The sequence below is a fragment of the Hirundo rustica genome, chromosome W, assembly GCF_015227805.2.
Source record: "Hirundo rustica isolate bHirRus1 chromosome W, bHirRus1.pri.v3, whole genome shotgun sequence".
Lineage (NCBI taxonomy): Eukaryota > Metazoa > Chordata > Aves > Passeriformes > Hirundinidae > Hirundo > Hirundo rustica.
The window spans coordinates 29,074,465-29,097,936 of record NC_053487.1 but is presented as its reverse complement, the minus strand read 5'-3'; the positions used below and the strand labels follow the sequence as shown (position 1 = coordinate 29,097,936).

The 23,472-nt window shown below is 50.1% G+C and overlaps 1 protein-coding gene across 1 annotated transcript; it reads left to right on the top strand.

The window, feature by feature from the left end:
- The first annotated feature begins 292 nt into the window (after positions 1-292).
- LOC120764812 (oligophrenin-1) lies at positions 293-22,680 on the top strand. The gene is made up of 4 exons (XM_058423924.1): positions 293-339; positions 2,367-2,472; positions 3,182-3,484; positions 22,659-22,680. Exons 1-4 carry the CDS (start codon positions 300-302, stop codon positions 22,666-22,668), a joined length of 459 nt encoding a protein of 152 aa, XP_058279907.1. The 5' UTR covers positions 293-299; the 3' UTR covers positions 22,669-22,680.
- Positions 22,681-23,472: the final 792 nt, after the last annotated feature.

The window sequence follows — 23,472 nt, the reverse complement described above, 5'->3', positions numbered from 1 at the left end:
ATGAAAGGTGAAATGAGCTGTCAGATATTCACATCTGGCTGTTGTAAAGGGCAAAGTGACAAAGGCTTTGGGAAGAGGAATGATAAATATGGGTGTTGCAAAGCCCCTCAATCCCGTGGGGATGACTGTTTCACTGATGTTGACTGCAGAGGGAAATGCTACTGGGACTTGGTGGCACTGAGGGATGAGCCAGTTTGCCTATTGGTCCAAGATGAGTCATGAGAGTCATGAGTGGGTCACAATGCCCTGCAGAGCTCAGTTCTCTTTCTGGTTGTTGCAGGAACCTGTCTGAACCCATCATGACATACAAGCTCCACAAAGAGCTGGTCTTGGCTGCCAGTAAGTCTCACAGCTTCCCCACTCATGGTCCCTGGCCCTGCTCTCCCCAAAATCACTTGTCAGAGCTCTGCCAGCCCAGCTCCGTGGTGTCTGGCTGCTTCACCTGTAGAAAGAGCAGTGGCTCTCTCCTCCAAGTGCTTATCTGTGCAGGGGATGTGGTGTTGGATGTTCCCTTCCCTCCTTTGCTGCTGCAGCGCCCTTCTCTCAGACAGGGTCTTGTGCTCTTGGGGTGTCTGGAGAGCTGTTGGAGTCCAGGGCATTCCTTTGTCTGCCCTGGAGGGTCAGAGACCTGGACAGGGGGGTCTGGGACCCTGGCTCAGAGGGACACTGGCTTTGATCTCAGTCCACGGGAGAGGTTTCCTGCACTGCGAGAGGGGTTGCAGGTCACAAGAATGTGAAAGATAGTAGTTTAGCTTATCACAGGGTGAAAAAACAGTAAATTTAGGTTTCTAGCATTGAAGTGAATGGGGGCAAGATGGAGGATTTGGGGCGTTGTCTCCTGGTTCTTCTTTCTTCTTCCCTCACTCCATTTTAGCAGTGACGGTGGCACAAAGTAGTTTACAGAGATTGGGTCAAGGTAGGGATGACCTGTTTAGTATAAGTGATAGACATTGGCAAGTAATGATAAATAAAGAACACGTAGCAATTAGTATAAAAGATAGCGACTGCCCAGCTCGGGAGGAGTCGGAGTCGAGGAGTCGTCAGATGCCCGAGCAGCTGCAAACATCTTTGTGGGGCACTGAGAAAATTGTAAGATAAGAACAATAAACGAAGCATGCAACCTTGAAAAATCAGAACCTGAAGACTCCATCTCTTTCTTCCGGTTGGCACAGAGCTTTGCAGAGGGCAAAAGACTCTAAAACCACCTGAATGTTGGGGAAAGCCCACGACAGAGAGCCAGAGAATGTTACTCACTTGAAAGCAGCACAAGTCTGCCACAAGAATTGTTTCCCCCTAGTATTGATATATTTGTTTTAAAACCTGTGAGGGAATGGGATGTGCTATTGCCACCCAGATAAGTAGGTGTTTCCTTCAAGTTGTGAAATTTGTCCTGGGATGTTGAAAACAGTGTCTACCAGTACATGGAAGACATTTCTCCACTGTAGCTGTTGGGATTGAGTCACAGTTGGGAACAACAGGTCAGTCAAGAAGCACAAGTATAGTGCCAGGGCTTCACTTGTGCTGAGCCAGCCTGTCCTCGGCTGTCACCTTGTTGTGGCCATTGCAGATAAGTTGTGACAGCTGTGAGCCAGTGCCCTGTTAGGGAGACAGGGATGCAGGGTCATCACCCTCAGCATGGGAGTCCTGGCATTTGGGAATGTGTAGTACTAGAGCATCCCACTGTGCCTCCAGAAGTCACCAGGAGACTAGGAGGGTGCTCACTTCTTCTTCATCCCTCTGGAGAATGAATAACACCCATTCTTTCTTGGAAAGGGAAATGTTCCACCACTTGCTGAAGGTGGTCAAGCCCAGGATTTATTAGTTTCAGAACTGATTAAGCCCATGATGGCTGGGTGTGGGCAGGGCATTTATCCCTTCCCTGCCCTCCCTCAGGAACTTGCACTATTGAGCTTCCCAGCCACCCAAACCCCACACCATTCTTTTCACACTGAGTATTTTATTATTTCTTGATTATTTATTCTTCTAAGGGTGACCTCTTTGAGTCAGGGCCTCGGATTTTTTCCCTGCAGGATATTTTAGGTGTTGTTCAGTGTCGGAGCTCTCTGGGCTGATAGGACTCCCAGAGGCAGGTGTGTGGAACAAGGGTGCGAAGGAGAGGACCTGCTCAGCCTCTTGGAGTATGTCCCTGGGCTCCCTTTCAGGCTCCATTTCTTCCTCTTTCCACTTCATATTGTTTCTCACAGTGTTCACCCTGTTGCTGTGAAATCTCACTTCCCTCTGCTCCCTTTCACTCCCATGCTGCACAGAGACTAGCTTCCACAGGTTTCCTTTGGCTTTATATTTCCCTGGTGTATTTAGTTTGAAAGTGTTGGGTACAAATTCTTCTTTGTGTTTCTGCTTTCCAGAGTCCGAGAATCTGGATTACAGGCTGGGAGTCATTCATGCACTGATCTATAAACTGCCTGAGAAGAACAGGGAGATGTTAGAACTCCTCATCCAGCACCTCGTCAAGTAAGCAGATGTTTTCCTCTAAAACCAAAGAAAGGGGAATAATGGAATCAGCAGAACAAGCCTTTTTGGGCGGTCGGGTTTGCAAAATTTTACCCACTGTAGTCCCCTTGGGAATTTCCATGTGGATTGCACAAAGAGGGTGACTATCTTTCTTGCCCTCTGCATGAAGTGATGCTTCTCTTTCTGGTTGCTCCTTCCATCCCCTTTCAGACATGCACAGAGCAGGAAATTATTTAAAAATGAAAATGCTCTCTGAGAGCAGGGGCTGTAAATTGTGACCCCTCAGGAATTTATTGGAAACCACCATAGTGTGCTCCCTATATTCAGTTCTCTTCCTTCAGAGAGAGGGAAAATTAAAGCCAGAAGTCAATTCTGGATAAAAAGGATATAGGATTTAAATTATTCCTTTTGTGTATATGTTGTGCAGACAACTTTTGATTGCAGAGTTAAAGAGGAGCTGGGAGTGGGAAGAGATCAAATAAAGATGCTGTCAGCATGTTGCTTTCTCCAGCATCTGTCCGAGCCAAATGTGTGTGTCAGAGCTAGAGCCGTGTTTGTCACTGCTGGGAAACAAATTCTGAAACACAATGAAGAAAATTGAATGACTGATTCTTAGTGTATCCTGGGTTTTGTTTTTTTTTTCTTGGAATAAGATCTGTTTGGAAAAATCCAAACCAAACTCTATTCCTCTTTCCCCCGCTTTCTGCAGCGTCTGTGAGCACAGCCGGGAGAATCTGATGTCACCGTCCAATATGGGGGTGATCTTCGGGCCTACCCTCATGCGAGCACAGGAGGACACCGTGGCAGTGATGATGAACATCAAGTTCCAAAACATTGTGGTCGAGATCCTGATAGAGCACTTTGTGAAGGTATGGGGCAGCCCTGGAGCAGCTCTGGCTGCTCCAGCCTGCTCCTGCAGACTGTTGCTGAGGCAACACCGCAGTGCTCTGGCTCCTTCTGGAGTCTCCTTGGGCTGGCTTTATTTGCTTCAGGAAGAAGCAAATAGTAGCAGGTGTGTTCCTCAATGTTGCTGTTATCTGATCCCACAGGAAACAGAGAGTCTGGGCATTTTTGCCTTTTCTTTTTAAATAAGAGGAAGCTTTATTGAAAAAAAACCCTGTTGTATGACTGGACATTACAGGGCTTCACTCTTTCCTTTGCTAGACAGGAGCTAGGCCAGAGCAGAATTGGTTTTAATGGGCACAGTCCAAGATGAGAAACTGCACAAGTGTTAAATCAGTGGAAAAAACCTAGAGCAGACAAGTGTTGAATGGTTGATGGAAGTAATTCAGCTGTGTTTGTGTTCAGATACAGGGACAGTGTGGAGATGGTATGGGGTGTCTGAGGGAGGTGCTCCCTGGACTGAGGGGGAGTCTGAGAGAGCTGCTGCCTGGGGTGGAGCAGTTGGAGGAGTTGATGGTGCCTGTGGCCCTGGGCCTTGCTCTCACAGGACTGAGAGTCCTGGAGAGCCTCCAGTCTCATCTGCCTTCCATGGATCTGCATTGGGTATTTCATATTTCAGCCTGAGCATCAGCCATGTGCCCAGCCAGGGTCTGGTTGCTGGGGTGGTGCTGAAGATGCACGTGCAGACAGTAGCTTTGTCATGTGGAGTTCTGGCTTTGGAAAGCAGAATTTTCCACTGTGTCTGTGTTTGCACTTGCTCTCAGCAATACCCAACACCGGCTCAGGGGTGTCAGGTGGCTGGGGGATGGCAAGAGCTGGGTGTTAATACTGAAAGCTGGAGCAGCGTTTGCATCCAGAGCAGCAGATCCCAAGCAGGGAGCAGATTACTGCCCTGGTAACAGCCCTAGGTTCCAGGGAGCGAGTTTGGTCCTCCAGCTTTTCACAGCAGAGTGCAGTGTCCAAACCTCTCTTGTGCCTTAGAAGCAGGAAGCGCAGGGAGCCGTTCATTCAGGGATGCTGTTTGCTGTGAGGGGGCTGGGGCAGCTCCCAGTATACAGGGCAGCACATGGGTGGGGGCAAAGCTCCCTTTGGAAAGGGAAGAGGCAGCCGAAGCTGCAACAGCAAGGTTCTTGCAACAGGGATGTGGAGCCAGAACAACCAGGTGGGGACCACATGGGGGTGTGGGAGCAGATGAGGGGGTTGGGAGTTGGCTGTGATGCCAAGGATTGAAACGGGATGAAGGAGCTCAGAGAGGCTTCTGAGTACCCACAGCAGAAGCTCATGAAAACACCAGCCAATTCCTTTGTAGGTCTCTATGAACACTTGTAGTAAGTTCCCACAGAAAAATGAATTGGTTTGTGTCTGGGATCTCACATGCTGGCTCCAGAGATGAGGCTCTGTGCTCCCCTCCTTACAGCCTGCAGCACAGTCTGAATCAGCACACCCTGCCACCTCTGAGAGCTGGGACAACAGCTTTAATTAAGCTTGCTTTTTGATTTCTCCAGCAATAAGGTTAAGTTAGTCACATTTATTGGATTGAGTTTATAAATTTGGTATTGGAGCTGAGGGTGTCTTCAGTTCATACATGAGCAAACAGCTCAGATGAGTCTTGGAGGAAAAGGGGATGTGGGTTATATGGTGCAATCTGAAGACTGAAGACAAAGTAACTATTCATGAAGTGTTTGTGGATAATTGCTGTTTCCACAGCTCATGTTTCAATGCTGTGGTTAAATTAAATAGGTTGCTTGTTCTGGAAACACCTTCTTCCCTGTATACATCTCCTTAAGGTGAGGGTCTGTTACCTTGACATGCAAAGCAATCACACGAGACGAGAGATTTTCGCAGGACAGAGACTTCTCTGATCCAGCTCAAGCTGAGTCAGGGCGGAGAGAGAGCCTCCTTGTTTATTTCTTACTTTTTATACATTTGTGGGTCTGGCCGAAGATTGGCTTCTGGGGTTTTTCACCCTTCAGCCAAGTGGCTAGACCAACTGTCAGTTACAATTGTTTTCAGGTTAGAAATATGCAAACAAAGGACAGGGAATGAAAAACAAAGGATTTGTTTATGTTACATCTGTGAGAAAAAGGTAGAAACTGCTCCTAATATTGTACAGTAGCTAAAAGGTCTGACTCCATTTTATGAAAATTCAAAAGGCTTTAAAAAACTCAGAAAAACCAGGGTGAAAAGGGTCTGTCAATATCTTTGTACCTTTAGGTTATTTAATTTGGATTTTCAATTAGAAGTAAATCAGAGCCTGCACCCACCTCTTCAACAGTCGTTTGTGGTTAGTTTAGCTTGGGTTTCAGGTGTTGAAAACAGTATTCTTTGGTACCTGTGTACGTCCATGGGGAGCTTAATATTTCTTTTAAAAGCATGATTAGATTCTGCTAGGAATATAGGGATGAGGTTGATATTTCCAAAAAATTTCCCTCCTACAGGCAATCCTTTGCTGTTTTAATAATACATGAGCTGCTGCTTTTAATTCATGTGCTGCTATGTCACAGCAAGAGAGTACTCCAGACCTTGTGTTTTGGAGCAGGGAACATGCCCAGGGCAGAGCCCAGCAGGCAGTGAGCCTGTGCCTGCCCTGTGTCACCAAACCCTGAGTGTGGGTTTTTTTTTTTCCAGAGTGGGTGTGTAATCTTCCCTCACTGGAGATATTCCAGAACTGTCTGGACACAATCCTGTGCCATTTGCTTTAGGGAAACCCTGCTCGAGCAGGGAGGATGGACCAGATGACCCACTGTGGGCCCTTCTAGCCTGAACCATTCTGTGATTCTGTGTTCCTCCTCTCCTCATGCGGAGTGGGCAAGGCTGTTGGGAGCAAAGCCTGGTCCCAGCACATGGATTTATCCAAAGCCAGCCCAGGCTGGGCCAGAGCAGCCTGACCTTGGGGAGTGGGGAGCCATCTGCCACTGCCCACCCTCACCAGACACACAATTGGGACCAAGGAGTTTAAATGAAGGATGTTTTCCTCTCCCATCCCCCATCTTGGCCTCCTAGCCTTGCTCTTTGGCCCAGAGAAGAAGGAATATACTTTTGGTTTGAATTACCAAAATGAGGCACTTAATCAAAGCAGAATGTTACATTTCTTCATGTTAAGATTTTTCTGGGTGATGCAATAAAGTTGTTTTTTCCATATCAAAGTGTGGCCCAAGGGTGTGGTGACCCAGCATGCCAGTGGGGCTGGTACAGCTCTTCTCCTCTGGGCTGGAGCCAGGAAGGGACCAGCTCCACATCTCCCAGGACAGGCAGTGCAGCCTCTGAGCTCGGCAGCTCAGGTCACCTCTCCATAGTAACTCAGGCTTTAAAGCCTGATAAAACTTCAATTAACACCCCTGGGAAGAACACAGGAGCAGCTGCTTTGGGCCTTGATATGGTGTTTCAGCTCTTCAGATGTATTTCTTTTTCAGCTCTTAAATAAAGCCCTGACATAAATGAGAGCCTCTCAATTAATCCAAACCAAATAGCTGCCACGTGACCAGTGAGACAAGGAGATAAAACTTCTCAGTAGCATTGTTTTTATGCCAGTATTTCATCCCAGGTAATTTCCTGGTGCCAAATGCATCATTGTAAGCCAAGAGCTGAAGGGTTTTAGTGTTACATCTGAAACAATGCAGGGTTGGTTTGGGTGTTTCAGGGACTGTATCTCTTTGATGAAGGGAATCTTGATGTTGGTCAGGAGCTGTCTGCTCTAAAGCTTCAAAGCCTCCCTCATCTGTTCCAGGGGAATTTGCTTCTACAAATTGTGTTTGTGATCTTCCTGCTGCGCTGCAAGGATAGTGTTGGTGGTGGGGATGGTGCTGTGGTGTGGACAGTGTCAGTAGTGGGGTCAATGTCACCATCCTCCTCTGTGCTGGGCAGGGGCACCTGCAGCAGGAGGTGAGGCAGCAGCCCCTTTGTGTCGGGTCACCTGAACGTGTCTCCCTTTACAGATCTACTCTGGCCCCCCAGAAGACACTACAGCCCCCCCCCCAGTGCCCCCACCCAGGGTGGCTGCCTGGCGGCACAAACCCATCACCATCTCCATCTTCCCTGAGGGAAAGACCTGTCTTCTTCAGTGCCTCTGCGGAGGAGAGCGGAGGTCAGTCCGGCTGTTCCCTGATGCCTTACCTGCCTCTCACCCCTCCTGCTTCCTTTAACACCTTTTCAGGAGCAATGGGGGTAACAGCAGCAGGGCTGTACTTCCCGGGTCCTGGAAATGTCAAGCAGTGAGGGGTGTTCAGAGAGAAAGGAAAGCCAAAACCACTCACATTGATTGCATCATGTCACAAGTCAGACTTTGTGGGATTTGGGTTTTTCTGGTACCTGTGGCATTCTCCATTAGCTAAACTAAGGCTGGTTCTTGGCACAGGAGAGGTCCAGAGGAGAGGTTTTGTGGCATCAGAGGCAAAAAAACTGCATGGAGTGCTTGTGGGGTGGTAGCCAGAGAGGGCTGTGCTGCAGGAGGCCAAATGAGGTCTGAAGCTGGCTCAGCTGCTGGCAGTTCCACATCCAGAGCAAGAACTCCAAAGAGCTTTTTCAGGATGCAGTAAAGGTATTTTCTAGGCAAAGTTCTACTCTGACATTATGATAAGGGCTTCAGCATTTCCTTACAGTCAGGTGGATTTACAGCAAAATGCACATCAGCTTAAAATTATGTTTCTGCACCTGATTTGCTCTAATTAGCACTGCAGGCTGTACCCTGATTCCTCAGTCACCAGAGAGATGGAAAGTCTCTTTCTCCATTCATTTTCAGAGATCTGATGATGTTTAGGTATAAAGTGCACTTTGTGACACTGGCAAAACACAATTGATTCACATTGCTCTTTAAAACCCCCAGACTGCTAATGGAGCTGGGGCTGGTCTTGCATTTCAGTGCTTCCCCAACCTGGGAGCAGAAGCATTCACCTTGGACCACCCCGAGGCTGCAGGGAGCAGTCAGGTTCATAAGGTTCATAGCAGAGCTCCTAATCTTGGGTCTGTAGCACAGCAAGAGGGGTGGGACGAGCGGCTTTTGGAGACACATCAAGTGTGGTACACAACTAACCCCATGGCTCTCTGCCCTCTTGTCTCCACAGCAGAGCAGCTCAGCCAGACCCCCAATGGGGGTGGTGTGGAGGTCCCCAAGCCCCTGCACTGCAGCTGCCTGCCCACACCCCGGCCAGGGGAGGACGAGTCAGGGCGTCCCCCCATTGAGAGCTGGCCCCAGCCACGTGCTGAGCCCGAGCTGGGGAAGCTGGGGAACAGGCTGCAGGATGGAGGGGCCAAGCCAGCTGGCAGGGCGGCCAACGGGGTGGTGACTAGCCCTGCCCTGAGGACTACCTTGCTGCAGGCCAGCAGACTGGCGCCCTGGCCGGGCATCTGTGGCAGAGAGGGTGAGTGTGCACCAGGGGCCTGGCCAGAGCCAGGCAGGAGAAGCCCAAGGTGCCCAAGTCAGCCCTCTCTGGGGTGGGTGCTGGGCTTCTCCCCTTGAGTCCTCTCGATGTAGCTCAGCAGGAAAGGTTGAGAGACCATAACAGCCTGAGGCGTGGGCATGGGTGAAGTCTGACATTCATTCCTTGTTGACTTGACTCTTTAAGACTTTGAAGAGTAAAGTGAATAGCAAGGTTGGCTGGATCTTGGGCAATAAAAGCAGATGAGGAGAGGACAGGCAGTGTCACTGTCCAGGATGAAAGCTCAGCCACAAGAATCACCAGTTTGTGCTGTTCCTCCCCCTTTCACAAAGCAGCACTGCACAGGGTTTGGTTAAGAACACTTGTCATTCCCAGGAAGTATCAGCTTCACAGTCAGCAACTACATTGTCATTACAGGTCCAGCTCCAGGCCCTGTTTTCAGTGCCAGGAAGGCTTTTCTGGGAAAAGTAGTGTGGGAACTTCCTTTCCCTGGATTCTGTTCCTCCATTCTGGCTATTGGCCACTGTCAGTGAGAGAGTGTTGAGGCAGAGGGACAGAACTAAACCCATGGACCTGTTCAGTGCCCCTTCATAAATATCTGGCCTCTGCCAGAGCTTCCTGCTCAGTGTTTGTCATCTCCATCCCTGCAGGTGACTGTGATGGCGTCCCTAAGCCACATTCCCATGGTGATAAGCCTGTGATAACACGTCCCCCTGTGAGACCTCCAGATCCACCGTGCCAGACTCCCATCCCTCTAAAGCTGGAGCAGAGGCCAGATCTGATAGCAGCAACAGCAGAGATGCCCTCATCTATGTAAGCCAGAAGCCCGTGGCAGGGGCATGGTGCTGGTGGGGACACCTGGGGACTCAGTGGCTGGAGCCCGTGGATGTCCCCTTGGCACTGGTGCAAGTGCAGGTTTGAGTGTCACTCAGAAAGCTGAGCAGAGGGCACAGCGAAGGCAAACACGAAGCTTTGGAGCTGCTCAAGCACCGCCCCAGGGCTGAGCCTTGTCCCATCCCCTTCCCTGCTGTTCCGGGGTAGGTGGAGCTGCGCCCCTTCTGCCTGCCCCCAGCAAACCTCTCAAATGAGACACTTTCTGGGGCAGGACAAGATCTGGCTTGGATCTACTTAAGGAAACTGGATGGAGTTCAGCTTCATCTCATCCTCAGATTTCTTTCAGATTTTAAGAGAGTCAGAAACCCTGCTGGCTTTAGTGGGAATTAACCAAAAGAAAACAAAAGGTGCCATGAGGGTCAGCTCTGTACCAGAACTGCCTGGCAGAACTTCTTTTTCTTGAGCTTGGGAGGGAGCACATAAACATTGAAGGAAAGACCATAAAGAGGATTGATGCACATAGGATTATAGGCAAAAGCATGGAAATAATGCCTGGATGTGGCACTCAGTGCTATGTTTTAGTTGGTATGGTGGTGTTTGGTCAAAGTTTGGACTCCACAATCTTGGAGATCTTTCCCAACCCAAATTCCCAAATGATTCCACAGTTCTATAAGCAGCCCAGCCAAAGCGCTGGCAGGTGGTGTGAGGGTAGAGCAGGCACAGAAAGAGCCCAGCTGTGCCTTGGCACAAGAAATGTCAATTGAAGGTGATTTCTGCCAGTGCTGCAGCTCATTCCTCTAATCTCATTAGCAAATTGCCAGGTCGAATCAGAAGAGAGACTTCTGTTTTCTTTGCAGGGTGGCCTCTAGGACCAAGTTCTTTGAGATGGCTTCCTGAAGAACAGGCAGGTAAGGCTGGCACAGGGAAGGTGGCACATGGATAGCAGCAGCCCTGCAGCACAAGGTGCTCCCTCTGAGGCAGAGCCAGCACAGACAGCCCCAGTCTCAGTTTTTTACTCATGAAGAGCAGATGAGCCTCAGCTAAAATGCTGAAACTAAATGAAGACCACAAAGCATAAAATGTGAGTCCAGATACAGACTTGATAAGTTAAATCTGTCAAGTGAGAAACATCCCTGGGGATCCTTGTTACCATGTGTGTGGATCTGCGTGATGTAGTACCTGTTGTACTCAGGCTTTGTGGGAAGATCAGGTCATGGGTGAGGTGATGAGGGCTGGTTAGGTCCCAGCAGCTGGCGAGAGAGTGTGGCTGGTCCAGCAAATAGGGAGCTAGGGGGTTATGGGGACACACTGAGGGGCAGCAGGTGTCATTTGTGATAATATTTGCCTAAATAAGCCTCAGCTTCCTGCTCTGAAAAGCTGCCAACCTCTGCCCAAGGGAGAGCAGGTTTGTGTGTAAGTCTGAGAACTGCTGCTGCTGGTACTGAGAGAGAAAACATTTGTTCTATTGCAAAACAGACCTCTCCCTGCCTATTACCCAGCCTCGAGGAGCTTGTGGAGCTGAGTTGGAGCTTGTTCTTTGCACTCATTTTCTCTATTCTTTTACTTCCTTTTATCCAGTTCATCACCACAAGGCAGGATCCCAACTGATGAGAGCTGAGGCTAAAGGTGCGTGTTTATAACAGCAAATCAAATAATAAGCTGAAAGCAGGCATGTAATACAGAGTCAGCATTTCTGGGGTTGTGGGAGTCCAGTGGCTCTGCCATTACTGGTGGATTTGCAGTGCTGCACAGAACGTAGAGCTTGTTTTCTTCTTCCAGGCTTTGTAAGCACACCTCAGCGCAGCTGGACCCAGGAGACTTTCTGTGTTTGTGACCCAGGAGTCAGAGCTGAGCCTTGCCAGCCCCAGTGCCCTGGAGAGCAGCTATCTTACTGGATGCTGATTTCCAAGCCACAGGTGGCTCAAGAAATTAGGAGAGGGAGACCACAATGGAGAGTAGGTCCTGCCCACGCATCTGTGTTGGACTGTTCCCTGCCCTCCCTCCTCTCCTCCCTGCAGGCTGTGACAGTGCCTGTGTGTGCCCGCGCAGGTGACAGCAGCATGGGCACGGCTGGGGGACACGGACCACCTGCTCACTTTTGGGAAACGTGCCTTGAAAAGGGTGTTTGGACAGCACAAGGGCTGAGTTCCCTGTGTTTAGATGCAAGGGCAAAACAGTTGCAGTCCCCCCTTGCCCTGAGAAGCCCCTTCCTTTGTGTTTGTGTCCCTCACTTGGTGAGTGTCAGTGTGTGGGACAGCCGTGCCTGGTAACGCTGCCCATGGTGATGCAGACTGGGCAGGGCTGGGGGAACCCCTGTGCTCAGCTCTGTGGGATGTCTCCTCATCTCCTGGATGTCCCTGGCCTGAGACACCACGCTGACAGACACGGCTTGGCCAGGGGCTTGGCCTGAGCCATGGTCACAGCCCTGCCTGGGGTCAGATCTCAGGCAGCAGCCTCCAAGGGTGCAGCTGGGGGAAGGGGGCAGCAGGTGCTCCTCCTCTTCCTCCACTGCTTCCTCTTCTATGTGAGCCACACTCCCATCAGATCCACTTCTCGCAGGCCCACCAAGAAGTCTCTATCTTGGGTGATTGCAGTGGCCAGCACAGAGGTGCTGAGGATCTGAAACTCACTGACTGTGGGTCAAACCCATGGCTTTTACAAGAACTGCCCAGTTTCTTGTTTCCTTGTTTATTCATTTCAGTACAAGATACCCAGTCTGTTCCTCAGCCATGGCCCTGTTGATGATGTCCATTGGCCTGGGAGGTGTCCCTGGCCAGGACCTCTGTAGCAGTAGAGGCTTATCTGTTGCTCCAGCTGCCATTGGAGCCCAGCTCCAGGGCTGTGCATGGCAGAGAGCTGCTTCCCCGCTTCCTCTACCTGCCCAAAGATGACTCCCCCCTTTTGAATGGTTTTCTTTAGGTGCTGAGAGCATTTGCAAAACAGTGGCCAAACATTCCCACAGCTGCTTCCCGGGTGCTCCATCCCTTCAGCGTACTGTGTTCTGCCCAGCGCAGGTCATTCCCACCTCCTGGCGCTTTGCTTCTGTGTGACCTCGTGCCTCTTATTGCTGAATGGCACACACTGGCGCTCACATGTGTCATGTTCATGGTGCTCTCACTTCCTTGGCTTCAGCAGTGCCCCAGCTGTTCCCTCCTTTAGGCCTGGCACATGAAAGTGGCTTTAAAACCAAACCAGTCTCGTGCTGTTGCAGTTGAGGCTGTGCCACATGCACTGGCAGCACCTGGGGCTGTGCTGGGCTCCTCCTGCTGCAGCCCCTCACCAGGGGCTCAAGGACAACACACAGTGGTTCTGATCAGGGATCTCTTAACAGGTAGGATGGAGCTGAAGTGAGCTGCTCTGACCAGCCTGGCAGTGGGGCCACCTGCCTGCAGCACATCAACCTCTGGCCCTGTTGGGATATTGGACCTGTGGCTCCCACACAAAAGGCCAGCATTTCCCAACTGTCTTTCTTGCTTTGGGCTGCTGTTTGGGGACCCCTCAAACCTGTCAGTTTGGGAAACTCCTTGGGTTCTGCCGATGTGGGTGCCTCTGGAGGCAACATTCTGCGGGAGCAGTGGCTTGTCACATCCTCCTCCTGCTTGTGCCCACTGTCTAGCACAGACCCCCAGGACAGAGCCAGGTTCCATGGGTAGGGAGAATCCAAGGGTGGTTGGGTTTCAGTCTGATGGTGTGAGCAGTGGGGACAGGCAGCTTCTTGCAGACTATTTCATGGTGTCCTTTTGAAGTTCTTTGTCACTTGTATGTCTGTGCTGATTTTTCCTGCACCTGTGGGTGCAGCTGAACACTGGGGACCAGCAGTTGGAGTGGTGGGGGATGCTGGTTGTGCTGGCAGGGGGCTGTGGGGTCCAATTCCTGCTGCCATGAGGCATAGGCCCTGCTGCTGTGGGACCCAGTTCCTGCTGCTGTGGGGCCCAATCTCTCCTGCTGTGAGCACAGTCCCGTCTGCCAGTGGCCCAGGAGTGACAGCTGGGAATGCAGGATTTCGCTGTGCAGCACGGCAGCCCCCCAGCATCAGCCCCGGAGCCATTGTGGTATTGTCTTAGTGTACAAGCTTAGGTTACTGCAAGTGTTTATAAAGTTTCCATGAAGCGAAACAACCACCTCAATGTGTTTAGTTCCTCTTCACCCCAGACCCAAGCATTGCCCCCACTGCCACTCTCTCTGCAGGCAGGCCCCACTGTGGGGGCCCAGCTCTGTGCCCTGGGGAGGCCACACAGGGCTGTGTCCATAGGACTGGGAATGCCTTGGGCTCTGCCATAGCCCCACTCTGGGTTTGCAGTCCCCAACGCTGGTTTTCTGCATTTTTCTGACTGGAGAAGCTGCCCTGCCAAGGCTGAATATTCCTGTGCTGCCACAGTGCCTGGACAGCATCCTGTGCCATGGGGTCACTGAGACTCCAGTTTTCCTATGACCACCAGTGGCTTCTTTCCATCTATCCAGCTCTCTTCCCCTCCTCACATCTGTTTTCCCCCACCTTTTGACTCTGACATTGTGCACCAGTGTTTGCTTTCAGGCCTCTTGCTTTTCTTTAACAGTGAGCTCTCTCTCAGGAGAGAACAGCTTCTCTTTCTGAAATGGGAATCTTGCAGCCAGCTTTGGCGCCTGGATTTCTGGAGAAGCCTGGTGGAGGTGACCACTCCAGAGGGTGTCCCTGGGGGCCCAGGGACAGCCGAGCTGCTTCCACAACTGTGAGGGTCCCCAGCTGGAGAAGGGGATCATTCCTACCCACACCCTGCTCAGGGCTGGTCACTGTTTTGGGGATCCTCCTGCAATTATTTTGTACAGGCCCGGCCCCCACCCACAAGCTCTTCGTGCAGCACCAGCCAGGTTTGCCAGTTTGGAGAGGTCTGGGCCATGCCCTGGCTCTGGGCCCAAGCAGCCGGAGCACTCCCAGGGCGGGCATGGACACAGTGCATCTGGAGCAGCAGCTGGAGGGTTTTCTGCTTGTTTTTTTTTTTTGGCTTCTTGTTTCTCTCAAAAGTTTCCTTTTGGGGCTGTAACTTTTCCAGGGCTGGATGCATTCAAAACAGTGTCATTTGGGGAACTAATCTGTTTTCTTTCCTCACTAAGCCTTGTATGAAGTGATCATGAACTGGAATGAGCATTGAGGCACTGCCCCAACAATCCTTGTCTCCCAACCCATAGGTGCCTGGCTTGCTTTCTTACAGAAAACATTTGGATTTAATATGAGCAAGAAAATTATTTTCCAGCACAAGTAAAACCTTTCAGGTTTTTATAGAGAGATGATAAAACAAACAGTTCCAAAGCTTGAGCCCAAGCCTCAGTGAGTTCTTTCCAGAGGAAGGATTTGAAGAGGCCAAAGACTCTGCAGTAGACACATCTGTGTGATAAATTTGGAATTGAAATATACTTAGTGGAGCACTGACATCTGAAATTTATGTACTACACAGAGACCCATGTAGGTGCCGGAATCTACCCACATGGGACTCCTTGGAGGATCAGAGCCGTAGTTTTCAGCTCTGTAGTTCTCCCTGACCCATCCCACTGCACAATTAGCCATTTGGATGCTCCAAGCTGGGAGCAGCTCCCTGCGCTGGGCAAGTTCCTAGCAGCCCTTAGCAGGTTTCTTGTCCTGTACACATGGTTGTCAATCAGGTCAGGCCTCCAGAAAATCTTGTGATTGGCTTAAACAATCAGGAGATGCTTTGAACCAGTAAAAGCCACAATGTTTTCCATTTTTTGTGTTTTCAGAAGTTTAACAAGTGCTTTAACAGCCTCTGCCAGTGTCTCAAGAGCTCCTGCAAGGCAGAAGTTCTAAAGACTCTTGAAATCCTGTATAAAATGTGGCCATGCCCATGAAGGCTCAGAGAGGCAAGTCCCCAGGAGCTCTATCTTCCCATAGCTACATCCTTCTTCACTCTGTGTCCTGCATACCCTGGCTCTCTTCAGTGCCTTGGCCCCACAGGCTGTCCTGGTGGCCACCACACCATGTTACTACATTGGGCCACTGTGCCCTGCTCCTATGGGATGGGACACGGGGCATGCCAGGCAGGCTCTGTTTGCCCTCCCCTTGGCACCTGCCTATCGCTAGCAGAGGGAAGCAGCAGCAGTTTTGGGTAAGGAGCAAACCCCAGCATTGGCTGATGTCCCTCGTGTCAGGGCACTCGAGTCAGCGTGACCCCGCTGAGGTCTATGGCTGCCACTGGCTCATCCTGGGGGCACAGGCACAGCCCTGACACCATGGAAGGCACACAGGGCTGGCTGCCAGCACAGCAGGGTCACAGTGCTGGCATTCCCAGGCCTCCAGGGAGGGGAACCACTGCTGAAAGAGCTATTTGACACAACTCATCAGTATTTTAAGAAACAGAACTTCTTTCTGTTTTAAAAGTATCCCACTTTCTGCTCTAAGGACAAGAACAAATGAATGACCTTAAAGCATGGGGCCATTTTGGGGTTTTCATGATGTTTCCATGTTTTCAGTTGACTTCTTCATGGTACCTGGGCTTTTTCCTGTGAGCTTGGTGTGCCGTTCTGCTGGGAAGCCAAAGCATCTCTGAGAGCAGCTCTGGAGCCTGCTGGCATGTGGCTTATCCCCAGTGCTGGCATGGTGGCTGTCACCATACTGCCAGGCTCCACAGCTACAGCAGTTAGGAATGGTCAGGGAGGTCAGCAGCTTCCCTGTGACCTGCAGGTGAGCTATGCAGGGGGGATGCAGGATGTGCAGCAGAGGTGGCTGGAGCATAACAGCAGGAGTTGAGTGAGGTGAATTTGTCCTTCAGCTAGTTCTGACCCGGCAGCCTCCAACTGGTGGCTTCACTGTCCTCCCACAGACACTGTTCAAGCCACACGAGTTTGGGGCCAACAGAGACTGAGGCCAGTGTAAGCCCAGGATATGTAGCCACTGAGGGACCAAGTCCATCATCCCATGAGGCGCTGGACCAGTGGCTCCTGAATGCCCCTGGGGACATTGGTGTCCAAGTGGCCATTTGGCAGGTGACACTGGGGCTGACATGCTGGCACCCAATATGCCACACCAGCCCCGAGGAGCTGAGGCCTGCTTAATGTCCATTAAGGGTGAATTTTGAAAATAACACATTAATTTTTCACTGTGACTCAGAGCAAGGGATGGGATCAGGTTCCTTGTGGATGACAAACCCAAGGGGTTTTGTTCTCTTGACACACTGTTCTTCAGCTCATGGGGCACAGTGTGTGGACTGCTGCTGTGAAATTACACACCAGGCATTTCCAGCTATTTTTGGCCCAATGAGCTGCTTTTTTTTTTTTTTTTTTTTTTTTTACCAAGCTTATTGCTTTGTCTCAGTGAACCAAATCTTGGCTCTGGGCAGGATTCACATCTGTGCCTTGAATTAACAAGTGGCTGATAAGCATCTTCTTTATTACTTGGAGAACATAGGTCAATTTTATAAAGACATTCCAGAAGAATGGATTTACAACTGTTGGTAAAGATACCAAAAACAATGACAAGATGTGCTGGCTTGAAGGCAAAACCAGCAAGAGATTCCAAGTCAGAAAAAAACCAATTTAATAGGAGAGAAAAAAAAAAGGTAAAATAAAATAAAATAAAACACATGCAATGGTACAAAAGATCACTGACAGAGTCAGAATACAACCTGAAACCGTGGTGGTAGCAGTCCAGATGAAGCAGTCTTGTTGAAGCAGTGTTCCTGCAGAAAGGTCTGGTAGCTCTTGTCCTCTGGGAATCCAGTGGGTAAGGCTGCCTGTGCTGTCCCAGATGCCAGATTATATCCAGGTGGGAATGCTTGGCTCCTCCCCCTGGGTGGAGCATCTCACAATGGGCTGATATCATTTTATCAGTCTTGTAATGGGTCCTTGATTGCCTATTAAACAGAGATAGCTCCTGGAGGGAGTTATCTATGAGTCATGCAGGAAGGCATTGATGGGCCATTAACAGAAGATAGTCTGGAGGGAGGGGGCAAGGGAAACACTGCACAACTTAGTTTCAACATTTCATGTAGATGGTGATAGAATACATCCTTTGGGCACATCTTACATTGTAATCTAGGACACAAGAGCAGGAGGACACTGGCCTTTATTAAATCCTTGCTTTGAGAAATACATTAATCAACTGAAATTCAATTTAAAAGACCTAAAGAGGAATATATGAAAGGATTAGCCAATTGATATGTAATTGAATTATGAGTTCAAACGTGATAAATAGTGAGATCTGACTGTGAAAGCAAGCCTGCAATAACCCAATATACAGCCTCATCTACTGGCAAATGACCCACTGATTCCCAGCGCCTTTGCTTGCTGGCAGCCATCACACCCACAGCAATTTCATGCACAAAACTGACACAAAAGACAAATGCAGGCAGAGGGTAGAGCTCCAGCAAACCAGATTCTGCATTTATTTGACTCAGAACAACAGCAGATTTTCAGGTTACAAAAAGAGCTGAACACCAAGCATGAGGGACCACTCTATCCCATGGCTGGGGGCTCGCGTGAGCCCCAGGCATGGCTGAAAAAAAAATGAGAATTTTCATTTATCCCCAGTGTGGTGTCATTGGTTTCTTTACCTGGGTGCCAGGCAGGCCCCTCTCTTTGGTTACACAAATAAATGTCCTTCAGTCCCACATGGTGACTTGTGAGTTGCAGTTGTCCCCAGGGCTTCCTGCACTGCACCCTGTTGGCCCCAGCAGTATCTGTCACCACAGTCCAGCCCCCATGGTACTAGAACACTCTGGAGCTCTCTCTTCCTTATCCAATGCATTCAGTTCCAATTAAAAAAAACCACAAAAAACCAAAAACAACCACCTCAAAACAAAACAAAAAAAAAACCCACAAAAAAACCAGCTGTGTCAGCAATCCACCTAATTCCTTCTCTGGGAGAATTTACCCTAATTTACCCTCAGGTAATGCTATCATTTGGGCAAAGCACTGCGATTCCAAACTAAGCCAGACCAGGCTGTGTGCACTGCACCTGCATCATGAGGTTTGTGGGGTTTCCAGGGTCACAGTCCCACAGAAATGGGCCCAAGGTGTCCCCAGTATCATGCTAAGCCCTTACCTTGGAGCCAGGCTCCAGGAAAGAACCAGCATCGTACCCCAAAGTCTCTGCCATTCCAAGGCTGCTGGCTCTTCTTCTGGCAATGCTGTGGCATTGGCTTCTCTCCCTCAGTGGAAGGAGCAATTGCAGACACTGGCCTTTGTTACTCCCAGGAATACAGCTGTGGGCTGGGGAGGCCCTCCCAGGCAAAAAGGCACCATCAATGAGCTTTTTGGCTTATTACAAAGAAAGTAAAATATATCAAATAGAAAACTCTTTTTATTACAGAGACATGTTAACAAAGAGAAACAGCATAAAATTACCACAGAACACCAAATATCCAGCACAGAGAGCAGCTTTTATCCACTTGCTAAGGGTTTATGTGGGTGCAGATATTTACTCTGTGAGTCACAAGCACAGCATCCCTCTGCTGCTGAAGGGAATGAGTGCAGGGAACAGGCACCAGTGGGCAGGGGAGGCTCTGACCCACCCAAAGGGGCCAGGACACCCTGCCTGCCCACAGCCATCCACAGTGCCCACAGCCAGCCATGAGCCTGCAAACAGGTAGAACACAGCCACTCTGTAATCCCAGCATTCTGCCCAAATGTGTAAAGATGCTCTGTGCAAGTCAAAGAGGGAAGGAACAAAGGACACCATTGTTCCCCAAATGCAAACGCTGTCCCTTGTCTAACCTCAAGAAGACACAGGAAACCTGGAGAAGCTGATACCTGTTGTATTGCATTAATTTGGTTTATATTGTATTTCATTTTTATATTGGGTTTTGTAATGTTTCTTCTGTACCACCCTGTTCCCCTGGAAAATGTATCATGAGGTTTGTCCCTGCTTGGCCCCACCCATCCTCCCACACTGGAATGTAATCCAACTCTGTTCCACTCCCACCTTGTCCCTGATTGGGTAGTGGCTTGTCCCTGCCTCTAGGCCTGTCCTCCCTGGGAAAAAGCCCTGGGATGGCCTGGGGCTCTCTCTCTTGCACCAGGATGAGGACAGGACCAGACTGAGCTCTGGACTCTGTGGGGGCAGGACCCCAGAATAAAGCCATGATCCCCCCCGGACAAAGAGCAGACTCTTTCCTTTTGCCATCGATGGACGGCTGCTCTCTCTAAAGAAAAAAGGTTTGCCTCCCTGGGATCTTTGAGACCCTGAACGAAAATTCCTTCTGAAGTGGTTTCTCTCTCAAGCTAGCCAAGGCTAAAACGGAGCACAGGCTCCAAGGGGAGAGAGAGAGATGCTTCAGATACCGACCCCAGCCTATACCAGCATGTACTCTATGCATGCCACAAAAGGGGGGACCTTTGCAAACTGGGCAGCACCCAGCCAGAAAAATAATTAAAAGTCTCCATTAAATTGGCACGTTCTGACTCATGTCCTGCAGAGCATCCAGTACCTCAGTGGGCGACCAGAGAGGACTCTTAGAGCATGTCACTAAATAGGTATCTTTAGCAATAGAAAATGGGCCATGCCTTTATTCTATATACAGATAGATATTTTTAGCATACATTATGTTATTGAAACATCCAGGGCAAGAGCTCAGCAAGGGGAGGGACACCATGGTGACTGCAGGTCTGGCCACTGGTGGGAGGTGACTGTGAGAGCAGCAGCTTTCAGGCTGGCTGCGAGGCAGGTGACACCTCAGGTACCCCTCAGCATTTCGTACAGACTACAGTGACAACCCCACAGCCCGGAGCAAGGAGTGGTTCCACAGGGAGGGTCCTGCCCCAGCTTCACCTCCCTCACCGAGCACCCTGTTCCCTGAGCCAAGCACAAAGGGCCTCTTGGACATTATGGCAGTGGCATGTGGATGCTGCCGGTTCTCCAGACTCAACCACAGCCTCTCCAAGCAGAGAGCTGCTGTCCTGGCTCTTTCTCCTACTGAGCTGAGCTCCCTGCTGAGGCAGGGGGTGCTGGCAGGAACCTGTCAGGCTCAGGTGGGCACAGGTCGGTGATCCCTGCCCTGGGAATGTTGCACGCCATTGCACTATTTGATCTGTCTCACTGCTTCTGGCATGACACAGGGCTGACATCCCTCCTGCCCTCACTAAAGGCAGAATCCTTTATCCCACACCCTCTGTTATGGAATGGCACCCATCCATGCACAAACACTGCTCCCAGGGAGATGCCAACATCTGTATCCCTTATCCTCCGTCTGCTGCCTTAGTCAGGAGCTGATGGGCTGAGCCACAACCCAGACTGAGCCAGCTCAGAACCCCCACACCTCTGAGATGAGCCAGAGCAGAGTCAGGGAATCCACAGGGGAACATGGAGATGGTTGGCTCTCAGCTGTGACACCCAGGGGGTCCCCACTCCAGGGTTCAGCCAGCCCAAAGAGAGCCTCAGGGACAGCTTCTTTGGGACTGTGAACACGGTGAAAATCTCCTTGCTTCATTAAAGCAAAAGTAGACAAGAAAATGCAGAAGAAAACAAAAAGCATAAAGGTAAATGGCAGCAGTTGGATTTTGGTATTTCTTAAAGCCTCTTCTTCCCCAGTTCCTGCAGCAGCTCATGAAAATCCACACGGAAACAGCATTAATTCCCCCAGCAAATACACACACAGGTGCTGCGAGTCCTGGCTCCCACATTTCCTGGTAATTATATTGTAGAAACCCAACTTTTGAACTAACAAGTTGCAGAAGTTTACTGTGATATTGAAGAGAGAGAACATGACCTCAATGCCCCTGACTGCCCCTCTGTCCTGGGCTGGGAGTGCTCCCTGTGAGCTCCTGCCCCGCTCAGCACTCGCCATCCAGAGCGCTTCACACTGGGTGACACACATGGGGCAGGTGACATGCAGGTAGTATCCTTTCCCCGCTCCCCCACTTCTTATTTGCACAGTGCTCCCATCAGCAAAACAGGATGGGCAAATCCCTGTTAGGTTTGGCCTCTTTCCAGTCTCCCAGCAGATGAACACCCAGCAGGTCACTGCCACACTCATTAACCAACAAAACCTTCACTGACATGAGCCTGTGTGAAGCACAAAGCTCTCCCAAATTGCTGTTCCAACTGCTTGGAGCCATCCTGAGATGATAACAGGGACTGGGAATCACCACTCATCTGCTCACTGAGCTCTGCTGTGAAGAGCCAGGGAAATTTCCAGAAGACAGGGATGCACCAGCCGGAATTTTTTACCCGTTCTTTTGCAAATATCTGTAACTTACACCAGCACTGAAAATGCCAGCAGCCCTCTGGCATGGGGGAGCCTCTGAGAGCAGCAACCTGCTGGCTACCAGCCAGAAAATTCACCTATGGATTCTGTTGCTGCCTACATGAGAGGATTTCAGGAGGAGGAGCAGGATCAGAGCCATATTGAGCAGAGGAACGAAAACCATTGCAAAGAAAGATCCTCCCCTTCAACAGGGGCTTTTCCCCCACTCCTTCATATAATGAAAATCCCATCAAAAGGTTGGAAAGTATCAGGGAAATTGTTTTACTCCAAGTATGTAAAGGAGCACCATGATGGCATTTCCTGGAGAGCTGGGCACAGTGAGCACAGGGCTCTGGGTGGGCTCACTACCCTGGGAGGGTGCAGAGTTTGCTGTTTGTCTGTGCCAGCACAAGGAACCCTTGTAGATGTCTGGGTTGGTGGGTTGGTAATGCCAGACCATGTCACAGCCCATGATGGCACGTGTGACCCTGACACCAGCCTGTGCGTGTGCCGTCACTGACAGCCTGTCTGGGTCTGAGCAGATGGTTTTGATGTACTCAGGATGTGCAGGAAGAGGGGAACTGAAATACCACAGGGCATGTAGGCTCAGTGTCCTAGGGTAACTTTATGATGCCTGTATCCTTAATCGTCTGTTCTGTTTGTGTTGTATATTGAGTCCTGTGCTTTTAAGACTGGTTCTAAGAGCAAGGAGAAGCGCGGATTTTGTTTTGAGAAAACTACCTGACTCCTCCACATTCTTCTGCGGACGGTGTGTTCAGCGGAGGCTTGGAGAGACTGCAGGACAGAGATTTTTTTTTTTTTTTTTTGCTTTTACTTAGTTTCAGCTAGCTAGGGCAGAGAAGTTCCCTTGACTGTTTTTTTTTTTTTTTTTCCTTTTCCTTAGAACTGTTTAAACTTGCTCTGGACTGAAAAAAACCAGGGGAGCACTGGGGGCTGCACCTGTGGCCCACCGGGGACTAGACCTCGGCATTTTCTAGCAGTGCCGGAGAAACTGGGACTGAGGAGAGACTGAGAGAGAGAGCCGAGCTACACCCACGGCAAGGACTTTCTCAATTTGCCATCTCACTTCAGAAGGAGAGGTTTTATTGTTTCATATTATTCATTCTTTATACTTGTATGCACTTCATTTGTTTAGTAAAATAGTTTTTTCCACTTTTCTCCAAATAAGTTGTTTTTTTTTTTAACCGGACTGGTTGGAGGGAGGGGCCACTTAGGTTTGCTTCCTTAGAGGGATCCTACACAGGAGTTTTCCCCCAAATTTGTCCCAAACCAAGACACTCGGCCACTGTGTGTGTGCTGGGGACAGGCTGGGTTTGTGGGGCGATGCACATGGGGTGGTGTGGGTGGGTGGTGTGGCGCATACAGAACCATGTACATGGGACAGCGAGTGCCTAATGGTGTCCTCCTGGGCTGCAATCAGCCACTGCCATCAGCAGGAGCTGTGTGCACTGCTTCCAAGAGCAGTAGGTCTCTTAGTGCTTCCCTTCCAGGTCCCTGAAGTGCTGTGGTAGCACCAGCCAGTTCCCACTGTCACCTCCCCATGGACAGGATTCAGAGAGGAGTCCTATGGTCCCACAGGTCCCACAGACCCTGGCCTTGGTTTTGGCTCCAGAACACTCATCTGCTGGCATTGGAAAAAATAGTTGGGACAAAATATTTGGGACAAATGAAGAGAAAGAGCATATCTGGAATCCCAG

Coding starts and splice junctions, on each gene's coding strand:
- LOC120764812 (XM_058423924.1), top strand. CDS start 300: ATGACATACAAGCTCCACAAAGAGCTGGTCTTGGCTGCCA. Junction 340..2,366: donor AGAGCTGGTCTTGGCTGCCA/GTAAGTCTCACA, acceptor TCTGCTTTCCAG/AGTCCGAGAATCTGGATTAC. Junction 2,473..3,181: donor CTCATCCAGCACCTCGTCAA/GTAAGCAGATGT, acceptor CGCTTTCTGCAG/CGTCTGTGAGCACAGCCGGG.